Source organism: Chrysemys picta, chromosome 17 (assembly GCF_011386835.1).
Source record: "Chrysemys picta bellii isolate R12L10 chromosome 17, ASM1138683v2, whole genome shotgun sequence".
In the NCBI taxonomy this organism is placed as follows: Eukaryota; Metazoa; Chordata; order Testudines; family Emydidae; genus Chrysemys; species Chrysemys picta.
This window is the reverse complement of record NC_088807.1, coordinates 11199866-11226255: the sequence shown is the minus strand read 5'-3', so window position 1 is coordinate 11226255 and position 26390 is coordinate 11199866. Positions and strand designations below refer to the sequence as shown.

Below are 26390 nucleotides of genomic sequence, written 5' to 3'. Positions count from 1 at the left end.
CCTAGGGGGACCATGTGTATATGTGTACACTACATGCTGTAGAAATAAGTGTGCAGTGTAAATGCATCCATAAGAGGAACATCCTCTGTAGCAGAAGGGGAACAGGATGGCTACCCACCTTCTCTGAACTGTATTTACCTGTGAAGGATGAAATTGATTTTAAAGGCTCCTCACTGGTGCTGATGGTAGCTGAACTTCTGATGGCAGGCGGGGAGGAGCATATGCAGAGAGACTTAGTCAGTTGGATATAGACCCAGATTATAATTATTTGTCAGACATGAATCTGGTCTAATTATTGTATGGAAATATGCTGACATTAAATTAGCAATAATATTGATGTCATTTTGTTTCCAAGGCCAATGCCAAGCAATGTTATGAAACAGTGCTGCATTTTCCTCAGTAAAATTCTTACAGTTCTGTGTCAGAAATTTCATGTTCTTAAAAGGTTACCAGATATCAGTAATTGTTCAGCCTCTTAACACTTATTTTATGGAAATTATACAGATAAGATGGCATCACAAAAGTAAACTTTTTTTTGGTTCCACAAAGATGCATCAGTATAAATTGTTATGGGTTTGTTATAGATTAAAATAAGATCAAATCACTAGGCTCAATCAACTTTTATTAATGAAAAATATTAAGCAAAGATTAACGCAGCATAATACAGAATGGAAAAGTCAATATGCCACCAACCAATCCTGAAGACAGCAGAGCAGCTGGTCAATATTTCTCAAGATTGTGTGATTACCCCATTTGTATTTATACCTGACTCAAAGACTCGTTATATGATTTAGCACAGACTCATTAGTATAATATAGGATATTATTTCCTTACTTTTAGCTGCTAATATACCTTGTCCAGATAAACTAGTTAATAGCTCTGTTTGTGAGAGCTCAGTTTTACAGATTCCAGTGCAGTCCTATTCCTTACAGGGGGAGCCACCCCTGCAGCATTAGCAATGTATGTAACTATAATTTCATAGCCAATGGCTTTTCAGATCACCTTTCTTCTGGCTGCAAAGCATTGTTGCTTTGGTTCAGTTGGGTCAACAGTGCCATAACACATCAAGGGGCTTTGGCTTAGTTTAGTCAACAACATGGAGCCTCACAACCATTTTAAATTTATTCCTCTTCTTTAATTGAAGAAATTCTCATTGTTGTCTCTTTGTGGGAATTTTTAAAGAATGGATAAACCTCTCCTGAGAATGAACAATCATTAAATGTGAACAACACAGACATGTCAGTTACGCTGAAAAAGGTCACCTGCCTATCTTGGTAGCCAAGGTAAACTCCAATTTTCTTGGGCTTTTTCTGCACCATGACTCGGGTCCATGGATCTGTTTTTGCCCAATAATCTCCCCCATTCAGACCCAGAGCCCAGAATCCCTGTTTAGGGGACAAAGAAAGTGTCCCTTTTCTCTCTATTGATTTTCTGGCCACCCCCAGGTCCCAGTAAGTGCTGCTCCCAACATCTACCTCCCAGTAGTGCTTTCCAGAGGAGAATCCTTCAGAGCCCAACACACAGACAGTCGAATCGAACCTCTCTTGATGTGGTGGAACTTTCTGAGGTTGGGCTTCATGTTTCAAACTCTTCTTATCCCAAGAAATGGAGAGATTGGGGTGGGCTGTTCCTGCATCAAGAGTGATGTCCTCTGCAAAGAGAGATTGGGTTTTCCAAAGCACTGGTCTAATGTCAGTCTGAGCTGGGTTACGAGAAGTTTGCAGGGTAGACCCCATCCTACACTCCTTTCTTAGGTGCAAATTTTGCCTGATTGAAGCCTGCTTGACAATGTTTTTTGTTATATTGAAATATTTCAAATATATGAGAGTTGCTTGAGATTCACATGAAACTGAAAGTGATTTGTATTATTTGAGTGGCATTCACAAGGGGGATATAGCCATATATATATCCAGCATTTAGGTGACACTGGCATTCACAAAACCCTTGCCCAGCTGCAGACTAACCCTGCAGGCATATAAATTTCCTGAGCACCTAGATTTCCACCATTAAAGTTCCCAAGGTTCCTAAACTTTGGCAACTGGATGTGCACTCAGCCACCTGAGTCCTGGCATTGCCAAGCAATTTTGCACCTAACTCATGCCCGAGTCCTATCACGATTGACAAAGTAGGTTATCCTCTGACTACCTTGCCTTTGGGGCCTGGTCCAATAGATGTGAGAGAGACAAGGTATGTAAGGCAATATCTTTTATTGGACCAACTTCTCTAGATGAGGAAAGACAAGCTTTTAAGCCACACAGAGCTCTTCTTTTCACTAAGAGAAGTTCGTCCAATAAAAGATTACCTTACCCAACTTGTTCCTCTGATATCTTGGGACTGACATAGCTATGCACCAGTAGATGTGCTCAGATGAGGAGGTACCACCCTTATATCTGCTTAAAGTTTAGCCCTTGCTTACATACCCTGTTGAACTGGGGCCTTGTAAAAATGTTAATCTCTAAACAGCCAAGCAGATGGCAGAGAAGAAAATTATTACACCTATTATATTGGATCACTGTACTTCCCTATTGTCTTTATTATTGTACCATCAATGTTATAATGGACTGTTTTAGTAACTAAAATAATATTTTGTTTAGAATCTAGACGTGGGAAGTGAGACTCAGAACTCCCGAGTTCTATTCCCTTCTTTGACACTGACTCAAGTGAGCTTGTTCAAATATCATAAGCAGTCTCTGTGAACTGTATAATCAGCATCAATCTCAAAACAACAACACCTCTCCCAGAGCTAACTTTTCACCACTGTTTTCATCAATACCAAATGCCATTACAATCTCACCCACTTTATTCTTTGCCACAACTACCCAGAATCATAACCCCTGTCATCATTACTCTTATTATTACACCCACCGCAATCACCATTACTGCCGCCAATTCGTCTGTGCTTTTACCCTGCCCCAAATCCTGAGGGCCTTAGTGTTTCCTCAGATAATACTCTCATTTTGGGCTGATTCTCACCTCACATCAGTGTAAATAAGAAGTGACTCCACATAAATCTATGAAATTACACTGGTGTGAAATTGGTATGAAGTCAGCATCAGGTCCTTATATAAATGTGATTTTTTTCCCCCAAGTAAACACTGTGTAAAAACTGAGCATGGCTCTCAGGATAACAGCATTTTATGGTATGTTTCTAGTTTGGTTGCTGTATTAACAAAATTTATTTCTTCATCCTGGAAGAAACATGTTTCCTGTTACCTGTTTTATTGCGAGCCCTTCTCCATTCTGAAATCAAGTGAGAAATAACAGACATTGAATTAAAAGAGGCCCACACTAAAGATTTTCCTGCTTTTGGCAATAGGATGTTCCAGACTGAGAAAGCATTAAATGGCTATTTAATTGTTCAGAAGGAAGAAGTGTTGATATTAATGTGCACAAAAATGTGCTTAGAATGCACACACAGGTATACTACACCTGTCTTACACATAGGGGCTCCTCTGAACTCCTATGATTAGAACCTGTTCAAGGTCTTGGTCTGCCTAACATCTGCTTTGTCTGTCTTGACCTCAAGCCAAAGCCTAATCTCATCATGTAATCTGCTTATTTTTGCGTGGTATGATTTCAGGTTTTTTCTTACATTGACCAAACTCCCTCACACTTTCCCCTCATCCTTATATATTGTTTTAGACCACTGCAGACTCTGTTAACAGCAGTTCAGACCCTACTACTATTATTTACTTTGGGAGTGTGGCAGTGGCAGTACACCCCAAATGAGACAGGGACTAGGGATCAAAGCCAAAAAGGGACTTGTGTGTTGAAATACTCCGCATAGCCACATCTAACTGTTAGGCATCTAGCCACCCAATGCAATTTGCAAGGCCTGAGTTAGGTGGCAAAGCATGGTGTAGATTGTAATTAACAAATTAATCTATTATACTAGCTGGATATAAGAGACTAATATCTGATAGGTTATGGGTAAAAAAAAATAACTTAAGGTTTAAACTGAAATGCAAGAAACCTTAGGCTTAAGTGTGTAAAATACTTAGCTTAGACAAATTAGGTCTTAGGATTTAGGATGAATTGTCCATATTATAAAGCTAACTTACTCGTGCTAACTTAATAAATCTGCTGAGCTTGTGTCTATGTTTCTATGCTGATGTTTTGAAAAGTAACTGAGACTGGATAATGTCTATAAGAGGTAGAAACTATAAGATGACTCTTGGTAGCCAGGGTGAAATGTTAGAGACTTCCTTAAGGTAATTGCACGTTACTACGATAAGATGATGTGAATGTTAATAAATGAAAGAAGAATTATCCAAGTGGCCTATGAGATTAAGAGTCCCCCATTATTAACAGGTGCTCCCAAAGATGGACATGCACATTAATGGGTATATGCAAAACTAATTATAAATGGGCCTGACAGATGACTGGAGCTCATCACTTCCTGAAGGTCATCATCTCTTGATCCTCAACAAGAGCCCAACACCTCTACTCTCCTTCACAATTCCATGTGGATATGTGAGTATGAAAGAATTCAAAATGCTGGTGCTGGACACTGTTTTTTTTCTACACATTGAAATTTATGCAACAGTTATATTAACTGGGGTATTGTATGTGAGAAGACTTTTAATAAAGGCACAGCTGATTAAATGTGACCATTGTTTCTTGCATGCACCTCAGTTCTCCAACAATGATGCTAGCTGACATGGTGGAAAGATAGGTGCTTAAAAATGGTCTCCACAAAAGCCAGCACACTGGACACAGTGACACCTAATTTAGCCAATGGGAGATACTAAGCCCTGCCCCCTCAGAGAATTCATCACCTCAGTCTGGGCTGGAGGGAGGTGCCTATCTCCACTTGGGATTCTCAGCCATGAACTGTCTCCTGGAGTCAGGTGCCTAAGCCATATCTTACAAGAAAAGCAGCAGTGTGTGTCCAATGCCACACAAAATGGCTGGGGAAGAGGACAACCTCTCTTTTAACCATTATCCCAGTTGTTATGGCACTCACCCAGGATGTGGGAGACTCACTTTTCACCTTCTGCCCTAATCACTGGCATGAAGGCTATAAGAGAGGTCCAGAGCTGTGGCTAATGAACACTCAAAGAAGCTTAGTGTGAGGTGGGGAGGAGAAGTGATGAAAGGTTCTATTTGCATCCTACCTTCCAATTCTGAACTGGCTCTGCAGTGAGATAATAATAATAATAATAATAATGGAGATATCCCATCTCCTAGAACTGGAAGGGACCTTGAAAGGTCATCGAGTCCAGCCCCCTGCCTTCACTAGCAGGACCAAGTACTGATTTTGCCCCAGATTCCCAAGTGGCCCCCTCAAGGATTGAACTCACAACCCTGGGTTTAGCAGGCCAATGCTCAAACCACTGAGCTATCCCTCCCCCCACGCAGAAAACAGCAGCTTGAAGGATGCTCTAAACTGTTGTGATAACAGATCCCTGGCTATTGCACAAGGCAGATAGTGTGGATGCTGAGCTATGCGCCCTTTTTCCTGCCACACCATTTACAGTGGGCCATAGGGAGGGTGAAATAATAGCTGTACATGATACAAAGATTTCCCCAGTGCAAGAGGAATCCCCTAGTGCTCTGGTCCATTGTTTTTGGAGAAGTTTGTGTAGTCAAAGCACCATGAAGATGCTGCAATGTGGCTGAGAATCTGAAAGAAAACTTTTTTTTTAATTCAAAGCGCTACTATTCCACAGTGCTACACAACAGGTAAAAGTGATAATTTTCATCTTCTCAAAATGATTTTCCCAATTACTAACATATCATAAAAAATTACATGATGAAAAAAGATGCACACACTCAAAGATAAATTTAACAGAAGTGGAGTCATGATATTATTGAATGTCTATACTGTACAGTGATTCTTAAATCAGTCTTTCATTTTAGATGAAAGAAAAGAGGTACAAATATTCTAGGGTAATCAATCAACTTCCTGTGGGAGAAAGTCGTTACAGTTCTCTTATGGGGTTGAAAAGAAATCAGCTGGCTAATGAACTTTCCTTGGATTGAGGAAAGGCAATGAAATGAAGAAATATCTCTTTTCACTTAAAAACAATCTTCTGAAGGCTAGTAGCAGCTGAGAAATCAAAAAGAACCTTCCCAGTCAGCAACTCCCAATCTTCTCATTCATTGTCTTTCTTATACACCACACTTAACACATCACTCAGATTCAGTCACAGCTCTGAATCTTGCACTCCACAACCAAATAAAATCAAGGCGCTGTGTTCTCACAAAACTGAAGACCTAGCCCTCATTCCACTGACTCCTGTTTACAAATGTCCTTCTCCCACCATAGATTACCACAGCTGACAATGGTTTGAAACCTCAGTCTGTTCAAGGACCTCTAGTGATTCTAAGAAAATACAAATAAATTGTGCTCAATCTGTTTCACAATAATTTCAAAAATCAAAGCAAACCTACCATTCTCTTTCTGAAGCTCTTCTGAAAAACATAAAATTAAAATTAATTTGAAAAAAAATTACAATCCTTTAACTATTCAATATGTGCTGTAGTATACAAATTTAAAGTATTGTACAGCTTCCATGCACTGCTGTACTTCCTTTGTGACACTCAGTGTATATCTACATAGACATATGTACCAAGGAGGTCAGTCATCATTCTACTTGGGTGGCTAGCCTGAGCCTCCACCTCTGCCACTGTGTCCACAATGCTATTTTTAGTGCACTAGCAGAAGTAAGAAAAATAACTAGATACATGAATTCTCATCCTAGGTTGTGTGAGGTTTTCTTCCGCAAATTTAGAGAGAGAGGAAGGCATCCAAATCAAGGACATTTTTTTTTTGAGGACAGTGAGATGAATACATCAATGATTCCTAGTTTCAGCACAGAACCTGCTTGTCTGTGAGTGAAATTGTTCACAAACCAACATCAACTTACTCATTTTCTCCAGGAGATTACCTACGGGACGAGAACAAATATTAGAATCACATCAGCCATGCTTCAAAATTCAGCTGAAAGTGACTAGCCCCACTTTTCTGTGGAGTGTGAATATGATTACTGAATAGTTAAAAATGAGATACAAGAAGCTCAAAGTCCAAATTTAACTTGATGTGACTTGATCTGCAGTGCAATAAAATCCAACACTAAGACAATTGTTTGAGGCATAACTGCTTCCTTAGCTGGTGCCTGGAGCCGGCCCAGTCAGGAGGTCATCTTAACCCCCTGCTCAAGCAGGACCAATCCCCAACTAAATCATCCCAGCCAGGGCTTTGTAATGTCTGACCTTAAAAACCTCTATGGAAGGAGATTCCACCACCTCCCTGGCCTTGAAAACAGAGTTGGTTTAGATTTTTATATTTCATTTATTGTTATATTATCTCTTATGATGAGAAGTGATAGGACTAAAACAGGGATGGGGACAAAGAGAACATGGCATATAGATAGAAAGATTACAGGGACACAATGAAGAAAACATCACAACGTGAGAAAAAGGTAAAAAGTGGTTTTCTGGAAAACATTAGCAATATTAAAACTAAGTAAAATAAAAAGCTATATTCGGAGTCTAAGTTGAGCTCCCTTTTTCATTTCATGTCTAGGATTTATATTTTCTATAGCAGCCACTGATTTTCAGTGTGTAATTTGAGACCTCTTGTGTCAAGAAAATCTTATATCTCTTATTGATTTAATTTGGAGTTGTGGGAGCTCAACCACACTGAAAATCAGGTGCAAGCTGTCTGAAGTGGGATATGCCAGACCAATGACAAGTATAACAAAACAAACAAAAATGTGATCCCTAGGCACTAAGAGACATTTCTGAGCTGAGAAAAGAGGGAGGGAGAAGACAATAAATCAATTATATTTTTTTCTTTGTAGAGGTTCTCTCATTTTTTTCTTATATTTATTTATATTTTATTTTCTTGTATTTTATTTTTTTCCTTTGAAACTCCCAGACAATTCCTTACATACTTATACACTTTTCTTCAGTATTTTGGAAAAGAAAATCAACATTTAAGCATTCACAAAATTGGCTGAACTCTCCCTTAGATAAGCACAAAAAGCTTAGGAGGTTATAAAGGAATGATTAGGGGGCTGGAGCACATGATTTATGAAGAGAGGCTGAGGGAACTGGGATTGTTTAGTCTGCAGAAGAGAAGAATGAGGGGGGATTTGATAGCTGCTTTCAACTACCTGAAAGGGGGTTCCAAAGAGGATGGATCTAGAGTGTTCTCAGTGGTACCGGATGACAGAACAAGGAGTCATGGTCTGAAGTTGCAGTGGGGGAGATTTAGGTTGGATATTAGGAAAAACCTTTTCACTAGGAGGGTGGTGAAGCATTAGAATGGGTTACCTAGGGAGGTGGTGGAATCTCCTTCCTTGGAGGTTTTTAAGGTCAGGCTTAACAAAGCCCTGGCTGGGATGATTTAGTTGGGAATTGATCCTGCTTTGAGCAGGGGTTTGGACAAGATGACCTCCTGAGGTCCCTTCCAACCCTCATATTCTATGATTCTATGAATAGGCAGGCTAATGAATGTTCTTGCATTGAGGGAAGGCAAGGAAATGAAAATAAATATCTGTTTTCAGTTAAAAACATTCTTCTTAAGGACAATAGCAGCTGAGAAATCAAACAGAAGTGTTTGAGATATGACACAGGACAAATAACATAAAGGATCTGACCTGGGTTGGGAGGGAGCTAGATATAATGTCTTGTCCTGAAAACAGACATTATCTAGATTTTTGTGCTGCATTCATCATTATGTAATCTCATAAGATTAATAGATAAAATCACATAGATAAAAAGACTGAAGAAAAATTGAAATGTGAGAAAAAAGTAAAATATGTTCTTTTGGGGAAAAAAACAGAATTATGACCATAAGTAAAATGAGATGGTCTATTCAGAGAGTTTAAGCTGAGCTCCCTTCTGCAACTGCACATCTTGGACTTAAACTTTCAATAGCAGCCACTGATTTTCAGTGTGTAATTAGAGACCTCTTGAGTCCAGGGCAACTGTATGTTCTGTTGATTTAATTTGGAGCTGTGTGTGCTCAGCAGCTTTGAAAATCATGCCCAAACTCTGTAACACTGGAGATGCAAAATCAATGGCAAATATAACAAAAAAATAGGATCCCTAGGAAGTAAAAAAACACTTCTGAGTTGAGGGAGAATGGAGGCAGAAGACAAAGTTCAAGAAATAAAATATATGTTTTCCATTATATAGGTTTTTCTCCCCCCCCCCCCCTTCTCTCTTTCTTTCTTGTGGGTATTGCACAAGGCAGGTAGTAGGGTTGCCATGCCCCCTTTTCCTGGCCACACCCCTTGCACTGGGCCAGAAGGAGGAGGATAAAGGAGCATGTATAGTAGCTGTACAAATACAAAGATTCCCAGTCCAAGGTGAATCCAGTATGGCTCAGATACATTGTTTTATTATTTATTATTATTATTATTATTATTATTTGGTTTTCGTTGTTTGTGAAGTTTGCGTAGTCAGAGCAGCATGAACAAGCTGCTGTGTGGTTGAGCATCTGAAACAAGCATTTTTTTAATTAAAAGAGTTACTAAAACAGTAGTGTGCAACATTTAAAACAGATATAATTATCTTCTCAAAATGATTTTCCTAATTAATAATACACACTGTATCCTGAAAATAAATTACATCATGAAAAAATAAATACTATAGAAAACTTATGCTAGGCTCCTGCACACTCTCAAAGATAAAATGAAGAGAAGACGAGGCAAGGCATTAATGATGAAAGAAAAGAAGTACAAATATTCTAGGGTAACCAACCAACTTTCTGTGGGAGAAAACCATGTAAGAGAAAAACAGTTCTCTTATGGAGTTAAAAAGAAATCTGCTTGCTAATGAACTCTCCTTGGATTGAGGAAAGGGAATAAAATGAACAAATATCTCTTTTCACTTAAGAACGTTCTTCTGAAGGACAGTAGCAGCTGAGAAATCAAAGTGAACTTACCAAGTTCATTCCGGAATTTGTCTGCAAAAGAACAGTCACAGTTCAGAATCTTGCATTCCATAACTAGATAAAATCAAGGCCCTGTGTTCTCACAAAACTGGAGACCCAGCCCTCACCCCACTAACTCCTGTTTACAAATGTCCTTCTCCCAGCATAGATTACCACAGCTACCTTACTGACAATGGTTTGAAACCTCAGTCTGTTGAACAACCTATAGTTCTATAAATAATTTGTGCTCAGTGTGAGTAAATATAAACTCCAAAATCAGAGTAAACCTACCATTTTCTTTCTCAAGCTTGTCTGAAAAACATAAAAGTAAAATTTACTTCAAAACAATACAAGTCTTTCAATATATATTGTAGTATCCCAATTTAATGTAATGGATAGATTCCGCACTTGGCTTCACTTCCTTTTTGACATTTCTGAATAACAGGTGTGAGGTGTGAGTCCCAGATTGGGTTCATGTCCAATGTGTCAACTTTATTTGAGCTAGTACCTAAAAACAGCAAGGTGGCCACAGCAGCCCAGGCAGTGGCTTGGGCTATATGCCGAGGTAAGTACCCAGAGGATCAGGTGGTATCGTACTTCAGTGCTAGCCCAAACTGATGCCTTTGCCACTGTGTCCACCCTGCTATTTTTAGTTTCAGCACAAAGCCTGCTTCTGTGTGAGTGAAGTTGTTCACAAAGTTTTTTTTTCTCCCTAAAGATCACCTATGGGCATGGTGTGTTTTAAGACAAAATAGGAACACAAGGCAACTTTGCATTTAAACATCATAGTAAGTTGTCACCGACTACAGAATACAGAGTTCAAAGGCAGAGATATTACAGGCCTGTTTCTCCAGGTCAGTTTGGGTAGAGACATAATAGAATGCTGACAATCCCCATATTCCAAGAGGCAATACACTACCTCCATCTGGTGCCATGCAAGCAAAGCACATGTGCAAAAAGCCACTAGCTGGCTGACCATATGCCTGACTCAGCTTTTCTTCTCTCCTCTGCCCCCAGGACCACAAGTTCAGGTCTGGACTGGACTGGGCAGCACAGTATGGGGAGGAGGTGACCAGCCCTCTGTGGAGAAAGAAGTGGTTCGGGACTATTTAGAAAAACTGGATGAGCACAAATCCATGGGGCCGAATGCGCTGCATCCGAGGGTGCTAAAGGAGTTAGCAGATGTGATTGCAGAGCCATTGGCCATCATCTTTGAGAACTCATGGTGATCGGGGAAGGTCCTGGATGACTGGAAAAAGGCTAATGTAGTGTCCATCTTTAAAAAAGTGAAGGAGTAGGATCCGGGGAACTACAGGCTGGTCAGCCTCATCTCAGTCCCTGGAAAAATCATGGAGCAGGTCCACAAGAAATCAATTATGAAACACTTAGAGGAGAGGAAAGTGATCAGGAACATCAGCATGGATTCACCAAGGGCAAGTGATGCCTGACTAACCTAATTGCCTTCTATGAGGAGATAACTGGGTCTGTGGATGAGGGGAAAGCAGTGGATGTGTTATTCCTTGACTTTAGCAAAGCTTTTGATACAGTCTCCCACAATATACTTGCCGGCAAGTTAAAGCAGTATGGGCTGGATTAATGAACTGTAAGATGGATAGAGAGCTGGCTAGATCATCACGCTCAACGGGTAGTGATCGATGGCTCCATGTCTAGTTGGCAGCCGGTTTCAAGCAGAGTGCCCCAAGGGTCAGTCCTGGGGCCGGTTTTGTTTAATATCTTTATTAATGATCTGGAGGATGGTGTGGACTGCACTCTCAGCAAGTTTGCAGATGACACTAAACTGGGAGGTGTGGTAGATACTCTGGAGGGTAGGGATCGGATACAGAGGGACCTAGACAAATTGGAGGATTGGGCCAAAAGAAACCTGATGAGGTTCAACAAGGACAAGTGCAGAGTCCTGCACTTAGGATGGAAGAATCCTATGCACTGCTACAGACTAGGGACCGAATGGCTAGGTAGCAGTTCTACAGAAAAGGACCTAGGGGTTACAGTGGATGAGAAGCTGGATATGAGTCAACAGTGTGCTCTTGTTGTGAAGAAGGCTAATGGCATTTTGGGCTGTATAAGTAGGGGCATTGCCAGCAGATCGAGGGACATGATCGTTCCCCTTTATTCGACATTGGTGAGGCCTCATCTGGAGTACTGTGTCCAGTTTTGGGCCCCACACTACAAGAAGGATGTGGAAAAATTGGAAAGAGTCCAGCGGAGGGCAACAAAAGTGATTAGGGGTCTGGAGCACATGACTTATGAGGAGAGGCTGAGGGAACTGGGATTGTTTAGTCTCAAGAAGAGAAGAATAAGGGGGGATTTGATAGTTGCTTTCAACTACCTGAAGGGGGGTTCCAAAGAGGATGGAGCTCGGCTGTTCTCAGTGGTGGCAGATGACAGAACAAGGAGCAATGGTCTCAAGTTGCAGTGGGGGAGGTCCAGGTTGGATATTAGGAAACACTATTTCACTAGGAGGGTGGTGAAGCACTGGAATGCGTTACCGAGGGAGGTGGTGGAATCTCCTTCCTTAGAGGTTTTTAAGGCCTGGCTTGACAAAACCCTGGCTGGGATGATTTAGTTGGGAATTGGTCTGCTTTGAGCAGGGGGTTGGACTAAATGACCTCCTGAGGTCCCTTCCAACCCTGATATTCTATGATTCTATGATTCAGCTCATTGGTGTCTGTGTCTCACCAACTGGTCTTCTTCATCCCCAGACAAAGGTCGTTTAGTCCAGCCCCCCGGTGCTAAGGCAGGACCAGGTAAACCTAGACCATTCCTGATAGGTGTCTGGACTAGATGATCTCTTGAGACCTATTCCAGCTCTACATTTCTATGAGTCTATTCTTTGCATCAGCCTCTTAGCATATTATTTGCACACATACCCCAAAGCCTCCTAAATCAAGTGTGTGCCAATAATTCATTTTTTCCCTCCACTTCCACAAATGAATTTGTCAGCCGCTGAACAAATCACTAACCTAATCAGGTTCTCCTCAGGCCTCTGAGTAACTTAACTGTTTCCGCAAACCAGTTGTACAATTCCACAATCTACCTTCTGCCGTCATTCACGTTGCATCCTCAGCCCACTCCCTTCACTGGCATCAGTCCATCCTAACATATGAATCCCATCAGTCCATTCCCTCTCTCTAATCAATTAACATTCCACATGTTCAGTCTGTACATTTTCACCATCACCACCACAAACCTCAATCCTGGCACCTGTCCTCTAAATTGATTGTCACCCTTCCTAATCCCCCTAATGCAGCCCCTCCTGCAATGCCCCTAGGAACCCACAGAAGCACTTCATCCATTCTCTGTCCCCAAGGCATCTGAAATTTGAACTGAAGGAAACATTTTCAATTCAGCTTGTTTCTGTCTGAAAATCCAAATATTCCAAAACTCAAATATTTCACAAATACGTATTTTGTCAGAAAGTTTTGTGAGACCTAGAGTGAAATTTCTGCTAAAAACCAGAGTAGACCCAAACTCAGAATAGCTAATAGTGCAGGGGTGTGTGGTGTATGCTTTGCTGTGATGTGAAAAATCCAATTTAAGTCCCTGTTCTGCCTAATGAAGAGCAAGGACTTGAATGTGGGTCACCCATTTACGAGGGAGATCTCCTCCCCCCGCCACCCCCCGGCTATGCAGTCAATCTCTTCTCTTAGAGCTGCACCACTTCGTAAAAATAATTAAATATTTCTGTTTGGAGAGGAAGAAAGGTAATAGATTTTGCTTTTCTCCTCTTCCAGGCACAAGAGCAGGAATCCTTGTCACTTCAATTCACCCTTGCTGACTCCTTTTATACTTGCAACATCTCAATCCCCTTCCCCTAAGTAAAAGTTCCCACTCCTCACCAAAAGGATTTAGGATTTGGATCATCTTCTTGCACAGCTGCATGGGCCGACTCCCAAGAGCCAAAATATTTTCAATAATTCCTTTGTGTTCACTGACTTCTGCTTTCTCATTATCTGAAAAAGGGATATGTTGAGATTAGATAAACAGATAGACTTGTGGAAGCAGAGAAAGAACTGACAGGAAGGGGATTGCAATGCATGACAGTTCTTTCTCTGCTTCCACAACATATACAGTCTGGAGACGTTTTAGTCAGAAGGGGAATGTCATCATTCTAATTTATGAGACACTGTACAATGGAGGAAACTCAGAATTAGAAATATATCAAAAAATGTTTCTTTAGATAAGCTTGCTTTAGACATATTAGTCTGTTGTCTAAATTGCCATACACCAAGATGTACTGTCGTCATTCAATAAGCTGTCCCAGCACATGTGCAAGTGGCCACTAGCTGGCTACCCGTACACCTCCCTCATCTTTTCTTCTTTTCTCTGCTCCCATGGCCACCTCACTCAGCTCACCAGTTGGTCTCCTCCATCTGCCAGCCCATAGAGGAAGGAAAGAGATCTCCCTTCTCCAGAGAATCCCAGAAATTTGGTTTGACTCGAGAACATCTTGTGATCAGCCTTTGTAAAGCGACAAACCATCTAGAATGCTGGATATTTGGGGTTTGCTAAATTGACAGCTGACAGTCAGCAATGTCAGTTACAGATTTATTGTGTCTCCTGGATTTTTCCAGAATTATTTGCTGAGCTGGGGAAACAATATTCATAAAAGATCATTGAATGGAACCTGATTGGATGAAAGGTGTAACAGTTCCAGGGGGAGTTCCTTATTCAGATTCATGGAAGTGCTCCAAAGGTAGAGTTCAGGAGAAGCATGAAGAATGACATGGTATCAGTTTTCAAATATGTAAAACATTGTTAAAAGGAGGAGGAAGAAAAATTGTTTTTCTTAACTTCTGAGGATAGGATAAAAAGCAATGGGCTTAAATTGCAGCCAGGGAGGTTTAGGTTGGACATTAGGAAAAAATTCCTAACTGTCAGGGTGGTTAAGCACTGGAATAACTTGCCTAGGGAGGTTGTGGAATCTTCATCATTGGAGATTTTTAAGAGCAGGTTAGACAAACACCTGTCAGGAATGGTCTAGAAAATATTTAGTCCTGCAACGAGTGCAGGGGACCAGACTAGATGACCTCTCGAGGTCTCTTCCAGTTCTATGATTCTATGACCATACATCTTTAGAAGTAGAGGCAGAAGTTGACAGTGTCTCTGTCCCCACTGTTTCAGCTCTAAAAGCCATGTGACTTTAAATAAGAGTTATGCTTCCTGCTCTAGAGACTGGCCATTAACTGGGTGATGGACTCGAACAATGAAGACTTGAGATAGACAAGTCTGTTAGTATTCGAAGGCCAGATCCACAAAGGGAATTAGGTCCCTATGTCCCAGTTTTGGTGCTACTGTAGGCTACAAAACTCCAGCTTAGCTGCCACCTAAACTCAGTGCCTACATTTTCAGGGTAAAAGCCCCCGTATGGGATGATATTTCTACCCCTGAGCATGCATACTGTTGCCTCTCTCACAAATTGATTCTTTTCCCATGTAGCCACTTTGCAATCTGCCTTCCCCAGCCAACAGATGTTCTGCATCGTTGCTTCTCTTACCATCTGGCCATCTGCTGTCCCTCCCATAGCAAGAAGCATGTCCATGTGGACATGGTGATGGACTCTTCTCTTCTCCTCTCCCAGGCCCAAGAGCAGAAACACTTGGGATCTCAACTCTCTCACTTGGACCCTTCATCACCTTCCTCCTCCTGATCTGCCAGTAAAAAACTCACTCAGGTCCCTTATGGTCTGTACAGTCTTCTTCCATGGTTGGATGACTTCAGAAATCATAGCAATAATTCCTTTGGGCTGACTTTTTTCTTCCTTCCCACTTTCTGAAAAAAGGACATACAAATAAATACATTTAGACATATAGAGGGTACCCCTTTTTAATTTTAGAGTTTCTCTGAGTAATGTCAGACTTTCAGAAATGAATGAACCACTTTTTCTGGACTGGGTCCAGAAATATATACATAAATAGAATGCAGGAGAAAAAAATCATGGTTTTTTTTAATCTATGGAATCTCATTCTTAGCTCAAGATGAGACATCCTCAGTACAGGAACTAAGGGGTGGAGATTAAAGGTGAATGTATTATTTTAGCACCTCATGGTTTCTGCAGCAAGTTGGGAATTGGAACAGATGTCGGTGTGTGTTAGGCTTGAATCCAGGAACTCCCATGATAGCTGGAGTGCACTGACATAGCCTCTTCTTTTTAACTTACCTTCTTCCCTGCCCCTAAACTTGCTACTATGAGAGTAGGGTGGCATAGCATCATTGTGCCAAATCTAGGACACTGAGGGGGTTGTACTAGATGACCTCCTGAGGTCCCTTCCAACCCTGATATTCTATGATTCCCCCTATATCTGGGCTTTACCCGATGGTTGGTTTCACACTTCTTGTGACTCATGAAGGAATTGGTTGAAATTCAAAATCAGGACTTCATTCAATTTCCTTCCCTGCCTGCTTCTCTTTTTCCCATTCCTCCCTTAAATCTTTCCCTTCATTCTCAACCATCCTAGTTTTCTGTCCCCACTGGTTCATCTTTGCATCTGGTTCATTTCTTCCCTCACCTTCCCCTTCAGCTCTCACTGCTCTTCTTTTCTCCCAGGTTTCTTTCCTCATCACTTCAATGGTATCAGCTCTTTTCCATGACTGCCTTTCCTGCTTACTCTCCCCTGTTTGTTCAGCCCATTCCCCTTCCTTGTCCTGTCTTTCTGACCTCATTCCCTCCCCATATACGGTTTTCCATCCCAAAGCTTCCCAAACTTTTCTCTCCTTCACATCCTCTCCTTTGCACTCCCATATTTCTCTTGTTCTCTCCCTGCACCTCTTTACCATTCTCCCTCAAATCCTTCAACTTATCCTCTGCTCTCAGCTATCCTGACATTTCCATCTGTGCTCCAAGATTTTTTTCCCCCATCCTCTGCACCCTAAACCCCCCTCCCAGGTTTCTGTCAATAAGTCATTATTCTCCCTTTCTTGCTGAAAGAATTCTTCAGCCCCAGAACAAATCTCTGTGCTGCTTCATCTGCACTGCAAGCCCCTGAAGAAGTTCTCTGCCTCCACAGCTGTCAGAACCTGTAGCACTTACATTGGGACCACAGAGGTTCCAGGCCACTAACACTGCCACATCGCCACCATGTTGTGGCTGGGTTGCTGGTAGGGAATTTGGTGAAGCCAGACACTACAGGAAGTACTGCCCAGTAGGTTAGGAGTGGAGGCCACCTGTAGCCCAATGATTGGGCCATGCTGGATATAAATCAGGAAGCCATCACAGGGGTGTTAACTGCCTGCAAGTTTCTGTTCCAGACTTTGCCTTGCTGTGAATCCCAGAGTCGGGCTTCTGACCCCAGTTCATTCTTGACTCTGCTTTGATATGGGGAAAAAACTTCCCCTTTGTGTCTGTTGTTGTTCTCCAGGAAAGAGGGGAACAGGGAGCAGTTATGCTATGAGAAGCTGAAAGCCAGGTATGATCATAGATCATCAGATCATATCTAGAACTACTTATTTGGAACCCTGAAAAGTGTAAGTAGATCAGAAATGTTTAGAAAGATGCGATCAGGTTTATTTCTGTTTATTTCTTATGGCTAGTGGAATCCTCTATGCTAACCCCAGATGATTTTTTTTTTGCTTTTAACCTTTAAGCTGAACCCCCAAGAAAGCTATTTTGGGTGCTTAGTTCCTGGAATTGCTTTTTTAAAGTCTTGCAAAAGCCTAAGTTCCAGATGTATTTTCTTTCTTTTTGTTTTTAATAAAAAAATTACCTTTTTTAAGAACAGGATTGGGTTTTTGTGTCCTAAGAGGTTTGTGCATATGTTGTTTGATTAGCTGGTGGCAACAGCTGATTTCTTTTGTTTTCTTTCTCAGTTCTTCCCCGGGGGGAGGGGGCAAAAGGGCTTGAGGATACCCCACAGGGAGGAATTCCCAAGTGCGCCTTTTTGGGTCCCAAGGGGTTTTTTTGCACTTGAATGGTGGCAGCATTTACCAACCAAGGTCAGAGAAAAGCTGTAACCTTGGGAGTTTAATACAAGCCTGGAGTGGCCAATATTAATTTTTAAAATCCTTGCGGGCCCCCAACTCCTGCACTAAAAGTGCCAGAGTGGGGAATCAGCCTTGACAGTAGGTATCAATGGTTCACTGTCAGACTAGGAGTTTATATCTAATGGGGTCCTGCGGGAGCCTGAGTCCAATACTATCAAAAGTTCCATAAATGACTTGGATAATGGAGTGAGGTGTATGTTTATAACATTTGCATATGACAACCTGGGACTGGTTGCAAACACTTTGCAGGAAAGGGTTAGGATTCAAAATAAGCTTGATAAATTAGAGAACTGCTCTGAAATCATCAAGATGAAATTTAATAAAGAAAAGTGCAAAGTACTTCATTTAGGAAGGAAAAATCAAATGCATAACTATAAAATGGGGAATAACTGGTAGGTGATGGTAATGTAGAAATGGATCCGAGGGTTAGAGTGGATCACAAATTGAAAATGAGTCAATATAGGATAGTTCAGTTGAGAAAAAAAGGCTAATATCATTTTGGAGTGTATTACAGGAGTGTTGTATGTAAGATGTGGGAGGTAATTTTCCCACTCTACTCGGCACTGGTGATGCCCTAGCTGCATACATTGTCAATTTCTGGGTACCACAGTCTAATAAAAATGTGGACATATTGGATTGAGTTTGTGGGGGAGGTCAACAAAATTAAAACATTTTTTTTTTAAATGTGACTATGAGGAAAGATTATAAAAACTCGGCACATTTAGTCTGGAGAAAAGAAGACCAAAGGGGGACCTGAGAACAATCTTCAAATATGTTTAAAGGGCTGGTGTAAAGAGGAGTGTGATGAATAGTTCTCCATGTTCACTGAAGGTAGGACAAGAAGCAATGGGCTTAATCTGCAGCAAGGGAGATTTAGGTTAGATATAAGGAAAAACTTTCAACCAATAAGGGTTGTGAAGCTCTGAAATAGGCTTCCAAGGGAGGCAGTGGAATCACCATCATTGGAAGTTTTTAAGAACACCTGTCAGGGATTATCTAGGTTTACTCAGTCCCTCCCCAGTGCAGGGGTCTGGACTTGATGACCTCTCGAGGCCACTTCCAGCTCTACATTTCTATAAGTGTACCCTGTGCCTATGGCCCTTAGGGTATTCTCTGCACACCTACTCCAAACCTCCTCAGTCAAGTGTCTGCCAATTATTCAGTATTTCCCCTTATTTCCCAAATGAATTTGTCAGCCCCTGGAGAATTTGCTAACCTGATCAATTTCCATTCAGGCCTCTGATTAACTTATCTGCCTCCACAAACCAGCTGTACAATTTCACTCCTACTTCATCTTCAGCCCACCACCTTCACTGACATCAGTTCATCCTAACACACACACATCCCGTCAATCCATTCTCCATCTCTACTCAATTAATATTCCACTCATTCACAGTGTATACGTGTTCACTCATGTTCACCATTGCAACTACAAACCTCAATCCTGGGATCTGGCCTATGAATTCATAGAATATCAGGGTTGGAAGGGACCTCAGGAGATCATCTAGTCCAACCCCCTGCTCAAAGCAGGACCAATCCCTAATTAAATCATCCATTTCTGAGGTCTAGGGTGAAATATCTGGTCAAAACAGAATGTACCCAAACCCCTAACATCTAACAGTGCAGGGGTTAGGGTGCTCCACCATGGTGAGGAAAACCCAAATTTTAGCCCCTATTCTACCTCATACAAAGCAAGGACTTGAATGTGGGTCACCCATTTACCAGGGAGATCTCCTCACCCTCAGGCTATGTGGTCAAGCTCCTCTCTTAGAGCTGCACCACTTTGTAAAAATAATTAAATATTTCTGTTTGGGGAGGGAGAAAGGTAATAGATTTTGCTTTTCTCCTCTTCCAGGCACAAGAGCAGGAATCCTTGTCACTTCAATTCACCTTTGCTGACTCCTTTCATATCTGCAACATCTCCATCCCCTTTCCCTAAGTAAAAGTTCCCACTCCTCACCAAAAGGATTTAGGGTTTGGATCATCTTCTTGCACAGCTGCATGGGCCGACTCCCAAGAGCCAAAATATTTTCAATAATTCCTTTGTGTTCACTGACTTCTGCTTTCTCATTATCTGAAAAAGGGATATGTTGAGATTAGATAAACAGATAGACATGAACAGCCTGGAAACTTTTTAGTCAGAAGGGGAATGTCAGGTGACTTTCCATTTAAACATCATTCTAATTGATGAAACACTGTAGCATGGAGGAAACTCAGAATTAGAAATAGATCAAAAATGTTTCTTTAGGTAAAGTTGCTTTAGACAGAAACATACTAGTCTGCTGTCTAAATTGCCATACACCAAGATGTACTGTCATCATTCAATAAGCAGGCCCAGCACATGTGCAAGTGGCCACTAGCTGGCTACCCGTACACCTCCCTCATCTTTTCTTCTCTTCTCTTCTGGCCATCTCACTCAGCTCACCAGTTGGTCTCCTCCATCTGCCAGCCCATAGAGGAAGGAAAGAGATCTACCTTCTCCAGAGAATTTGGTTTAACTCCAGAGACCCTGTAAGTGTGCATGCACTGGGGGAATGAAAGCCTAGGATAGATGGGGATGTGATGAGTGGTTACAGAAATAGGGGTGAATTAGAGTAATGTGGGTGAGGGCATCATGGAGAATTACCAGGGGAAGGGGAGAACTATCAGGACTGCATTAAGCACTAGGCTGCTCTATGTGATTGAGCTGAACAGCCTCTTGTAATTGGAAAGGCTGCAGGTCTGGTACTTGAGCCTAAAGACAGATGAAAGCTAACCATAACCCAGGTAGAACTGAGCACAGAAGGTCATGTCCTTTTTCACAAGGCTTTGTCCCCAAATTCAGCCAGAATTACTTAGCTAGCTCTGATAGATATAGCGCCCATTAGTGTATGGAGTAAGGCAGAAACAAGAACTCCTGGAATAACTTTACAGTACTATCACAATGTGCCCCTGACTTGGGTGAGACATGTAGACACAAACAGCATAGGTGTATACACAAATAGACTTACGTTTCAGACTTCAGGTGGGAGTTAAACAAAATTAATGCTAAATAGTGGATTACATTTGGACATTTGAACTGTAAGTTCAGGAAGGATATTTCGCCATTCTGATATCAAAGCAGACTTACCATTGTTCAGCAGGACTTTTTCTGTAAGGGAAAAAGAAATGGACAAAATAAGAATTTTTTTAAATGTTTGTGAATTTTAAATCAGAAATTTTAGAAGATAGTGAATAATTTTCTTCTTTAGCCTTTCACCAAATTCAGGATCAGAACATCTTGTGATCAGCCTCTGAAAGTGACAATATGTCTAGACATCTGGATATTTCAGATTTACTACATTGAAAGTTGACAGTCAGCAATGCCAGTTATAGATTTATTGTGTCTACTGTATTTTTTTCCAGAATTATTTTCTGAGTTGGGGGGGAAAATGCTTATCTTTATAAAAGATCACTTAATTGAACCTCATTAGATGAAATGTGTAAGAATTCCAGGGGGAATGTCTTATTCTGATTCATGGAAGTTCTCCAAAGGTGGAGTTCAGGGGAAAGATGAGGCACAACCATAAACCTTTAGAAGTGGAGGAGACTGGAGCGGTCTGCGTGGAGCATTTTTGGACATCTGCTGGAGGCCAGTGATGATTGACGTAAGTTACACGGTGTCTACACTTGCATGGTGTTGATCTATTTACATCGACCTTGACTCTGCACCACTCGGGGAGGTGGTGTTATTAAGTCAGCATAAAGGGGCACTTACATCAGTGGGAGACACATTTAAATGTAGACCAGTTTTTAATTGAAGGATGACTCTAAAGGGACCACCAGACACTCAAAATAAGATTCTTTTTCTTCACTCAACCTCTTTTCTTTCCCTTCCTGTCTCTCTTTTCCCTCACCCTGTTTTCCCTACAAATAACTTTCTTTCTCCCCATTCCACCTGCAAATCTCTCCGTCCATGCTTGTCCATCACAGTTTTCCCTCTCCTACCTAACTTCCCATCACATTCAACTCTGCCCTTAACTTCCCCATATGTTTTTAGTCCTTTTCTTCACTCTTTGTCCCTTTCATGTTGTTACTTATTTTTCCTTGTTCTCTTTCCTGCTTACTCACCCATCTTCTAGTCACCCCATTCCCCTTTTCTGTCCCACTTCTTCTGTGTCCCCATACTCACACCCACCTTATATGCAGTTTTCCATCCCAAAGCTTCCCTAAAATTCACCTCTCTTTGGCTGTCCTTAGCACTCCCTCAGCTCTCGTGTCTTCTCCCTCTATTTCTTTTTCAATGTCTCTCAACTACTTAAATTTATCCTCTGCCTTCAACCATCCTCTACTAAAAAAGTTTAATTGTGACCAGATACTTAACATAATTAATATAAACAATGAGAGAGAAGGAACACGAGCCAGAATAGGGAGAGAACAGGTTAAAGAATATTTAGATAAGTTAGATGTATTCAATTCAGTGGGGCCTGATGAAATTCATCTTAGGGTACTTAAGGAACTAGCTGAAGCAGTCTCAGAGTTCTTAGTGATTATCTTACAGATCTCCTGGGAGACAGATGAGGTACCAGAGGACTGGAGAAGGGCAAACACAGAAACTCTCCTTAAAAAGGGGAACAAAGAGGGCCTGATCTTCTTAACTTTGACACTGAAACAAATGATTAAGGAATCAATCTGTAAACACCTAGAGGATTATAGGGAGGTAAATAACAGCCAACATGGATTTATTAAGAACACAAACCAACCAATTTCCTTCTTTGACAGGGTTTCTAGTGTACTGGATGGAGGAAAGCTGTAGATGTGATGTTGACTTTAGTAAGGCTTTTAACAGAGTCCTCCATAACATTCTCATACCCAAACTAAGGAAATTCAGTCCAGATGAAGTTGCTATAATGTGAACACAAAACTGCTTGAAAGACCATGCTCTAAAAAAGTAGGTATCAATGGTTCACTGTCACACTAGGAGTTTATATCTAGTGGGGTTCTTCAGGAGTCAGTCTGGGTCCAATACTATTCAAAAGTTTCATAAATGACTTGCATAATGGAGTGAAGTATACAGGGATGAAAGTAACACAGATGACTTACCGGTCCAGGGGCCTAACTCTGGGCCTCGGAAGGGGTGGGGCCTTGGGCAGAAGGGGAGGGTCTGGGGGTCAGCCTCCCCCAGCCAGCCCATCTGTGCTCCATGGCCCGTGCCACCCAGGGTTCCGGCAGTGATTTAAAAGGGTCCAGGGCTCCGGTCGGAATCCCCGGGCCCTCTGAAATCGCTGGGCCCTGGGGCAGCAGCCCCTTTAACACCCTGTCAGTGGCCCTGCCTGTAGGGTCCCTAGATAGACATGTAGAGCCTGGAGTCCTCTAAGTAGGAAGAGGAATGTCAGATGACTTTGGTTCTACACATCCTTCTAACATATGGGACTCTGTGACAATGGAGGTAAGTCAGAATCAGAAATTCATCAGAAATGTTTCTTTTGATAAGCTTGCTTTAGACAGAGACATAATAGGATGCTGTCTAATTTTCCATATACCAAGAGGTACTGTCATCATTTAATAAGCAGGCCCAGCACATGTGCATGTGGCCACCAGCTGGTTGACTGTACATCATTTCTTCTCTTCTCTGCTCCTGTGGCAACCTCAACTCAGCTCACCAGTTGGTCTTTTCCATCTGCCAACCCATGGAGAAAGGAAAGATACCTCCCTTCTACAGAGAATACCAGTAATTTTGTTTGACTCCAGGGAACTTCTAAGTGACCATGCATTGGGGGAATTGAAGCCTAGGACAGATGGGGATGTGATGAGTAGTTAGAGAGGTAGGGGTGAATAAGGGTAATGTGGGTGAGGGCATAATTGTTATTTGGACAAGCAGAAGGTCTGGTACTTCAGCCTAAGGACAGACCAAAGTTAATCCTAACTGGGGTAGAATTGAGCAAAGAAGGTCATGCACCTTCTCTGTCCTTTTACAGGGCTTCATTCCCAAATGGAATAAAACAGAAACAAGAACACCCAGAATGACATTACAGTACCTAGCACAACATGTCCCTGACATTGCTGGGACATGTAGACACAAATGTCATAGGAGTATAACACAAATAGACTTACACTTCAGACTTCAGGTAGATGTTAAACAAAATTAATGCTAAACAGTGGACTATCTTTTGAGTGAAGGACCGTAACTTCAGGATAAATGTGGTGCCAGTTTTCATAATGGGACTTTCACCACTTGGATATCACAGCAAACTTACCATTCTCCACCTGGAACTTCTCTAGAAAAGAAAAAGAAATAGACAAAGTAATTATTATTAATTTAAAAATGTTTATTTTATTGTAAGTTGTTATGGATTTTAAATCAGACATTTTAGAGGATAGTCAATAATTTTCTTCTTCAGCCTTTCACCAAGTTCATGACTAGAACATCTTGTGATCAGCCTCTGTAAAGTGACAATCTGTCTAGAATGCTGGATATTTGGGATTTGCTAAATTGACAGCTGACAGTCAGCAATGTCAGTTATAAATTTATTATGTCTGCTGGATTTTTCCAAAATTATTTGCTGAGTTGGGGAAAAATACTGATCTTCATAAAAGATCATTTAATGGACCTGATTGGATGAAAGATGTATCAGTTCCAGTGGGAGTTCCTTATTCAGATTCATGGAAGTGCTCCAAAGGTGGAGTTCAGGAGAAGCATGAAGAATAACATGATAACAGTTTTCAACTATGTAAAAGGTTGTTTTAAGGAGGAGGAAGAAAAAATGTTTTTCTTAACCTATTTGGCTAGGACAAAAAGCAATGGGCTTAAAGTACAGCAAGGGAAGTTTAGGTTGGACATTAGGAAAAAACTTCCTAACTGTCAGGGTGGTTAAGCATTTGAATAATTTGCCTCAGGAGGTTATGGAATCTCCATCATTGGAGATGTTTAAGAGCAGTTAGACAAACACCTGTCAGAAATGGTCTAAATAATACTTAGTCCTGCCACGAGTGCAGGGGACTAGACTAGATGACCTCCTGAGGGCCCTTCCAGTTCTATGATTCTATGGCCATCCATCTTTAGAAGTAGAGGCAGAAGTTGACATAGTGTCTCTGCCCCCACTATTGCAGCTCTAAAAGCCATGTGACAAAAGCCATGTGACTTTAAGTAAGGCTAATGCTTCCTGTTCTAGAGACTGGCCCTTGACTGGGTGATAGACCCTAACAATGAAGACTTGACATAGACAAGTCTGTTAGTATTCAAGGACCAGATCTACAAAGGGAATTAGGTGTCTATGTCCCAGTTTTGGTGCTATTGTAAGTCACAAAACTCCAGATTAGCTGCCGCCTTAACCCAGTGCCTACATTTTCAGGGTAAAAGACACCTATGGGCCGATATTTCTGCCCCTGAGCATGCATACTGTTGCCTCCCTCTAACAAATTGATTCTTTTCCCATGCAGCCACTTGGCAGTCTGCCTTCCCCGGCCAACAGATGCTCTGCATCCTTGCTTCTCTTACCATCTGGTCATCTGCTGCACATGACCATGATTTCCTGGCTTCCTGACCCAGCTCAACTGGAAGTCTGCCACTCGCCTCCTAACTGTGACTTGGTAACTGAGCTGTGCACACAGGCAGCCCATGGACCAGCCCTGACAACTGGCCAGATTAAAATTCCCACATCCCCTTTCTGCCTTCATTCCTAACACATTCACTACCCACCATTCACTGACATCCACACCACTCCAGCTGTGCTTTCTGTTCAACCACAGTAAACTGATCCTCTCCCCATCCCAGTCAGCTGCCTGCCTGCCTTCCCAGACCCAACAGATCCTCTGCCTCATCACTTCTATGTGCTGTCCTTCTGCTCCCACTTCCCATGCTAACACAGATGTTGTTGCTGGAGTTGAGAATGGACTTTGCTCTTCTCCTCCTCTATTCAGATGGCCAGAAACATTGAGCACTGCATTTCACCCTAGCTGACCTTTTCTGTACCTCCCACCTCCTTGGTCCCCTGATAAAAACTCCTATCCCTCACCTTGGTTAACCCATGGGAATCGTATGAACTTCTCCAACATTTGAAAAGGCTGGTTCCCAAGTTCAAAAATCTTTGTAATAATCCCCATGGATTGATTGTTTTCTGTCTTCTCAGTACCTGAAAAAGGGATAGATGTATAATTAGACATGTATAGGCTGTTGTGTTTTAATGAACAAAAGGAAAGTAAGGTCACTTTACATGGAAACCTCAATAATTTGTCAGATGCTGGGCAAGATTCACAAAGGTACTTAGGCACCTAAACCCCAGACTTTGATGACTATTATTTATCCACAGAGGGACAGCTTCAGTAGGAGACATTGAGGGATTCCCTACTTCCGAATATCCCATAGAACAGTGGTTACAGCTCTCACCTGAGAAGCAAGAGAGGCCTTTTCAAGTCCTTTCTCTCCATCAGGCAGAAAAGGAAAATGAATGTTGCTCTAACCACTGGGCTAAAACTTAGCAAGTGGGGTTTGTTTACCTGCTGCGTCCACAGATTCGGCTGATCCCAGCTCCCAGTGGCTGCGGTT

General features: G+C 41.6%; 1 protein-coding gene across 24 annotated transcripts in view; it reads right to left on the bottom strand.

Annotated features, from left to right (window-relative positions):
* Nucleotides 1-605: 605 nt before the first annotated feature.
* Nucleotides 606-26390, bottom strand: part of LOC112060583 (butyrophilin subfamily 1 member A1-like) — a 39814-nt gene continuing 14029 nt past the window's right edge. For 8 of the 24 annotated variants that reach the window (XM_065570820.1, XM_065570821.1, XM_065570831.1 and 5 more), the window contains 12 exons: nucleotides 25861-25977; nucleotides 24103-24123; nucleotides 20997-21017; nucleotides 19848-19961; nucleotides 15578-15679; nucleotides 13747-13860; nucleotides 10181-10201; nucleotides 9902-9922; nucleotides 6873-6893; nucleotides 6397-6417; nucleotides 3214-3240; nucleotides 606-1651 (listed from right to left, as the gene is read on the bottom strand). In XM_065570820.1, coding sequence (XP_065426892.1) covers nucleotides 1122-1651; nucleotides 3214-3240; nucleotides 6397-6417; nucleotides 6873-6893; nucleotides 9902-9922; nucleotides 10181-10201; nucleotides 13747-13860; nucleotides 15578-15679; nucleotides 19848-19961; nucleotides 20997-21017; nucleotides 24103-24123; nucleotides 25861-25977 — 1130 coding nt within the window. In that variant the 3' untranslated portion in view covers nucleotides 606-1121. The remainder of the gene's footprint in view (nucleotides 1652-3213; nucleotides 3241-6396; nucleotides 6418-6872; nucleotides 6894-9901; nucleotides 9923-10180; nucleotides 10202-13746; nucleotides 13861-15577; nucleotides 15680-19847; nucleotides 19962-20996; nucleotides 21018-24102; nucleotides 24124-25860; nucleotides 25978-26390) is intronic. The other 16 variants (XM_065570832.1, XM_065570824.1, XM_065570823.1 and 13 more) reach the window with 16 other exon arrangements.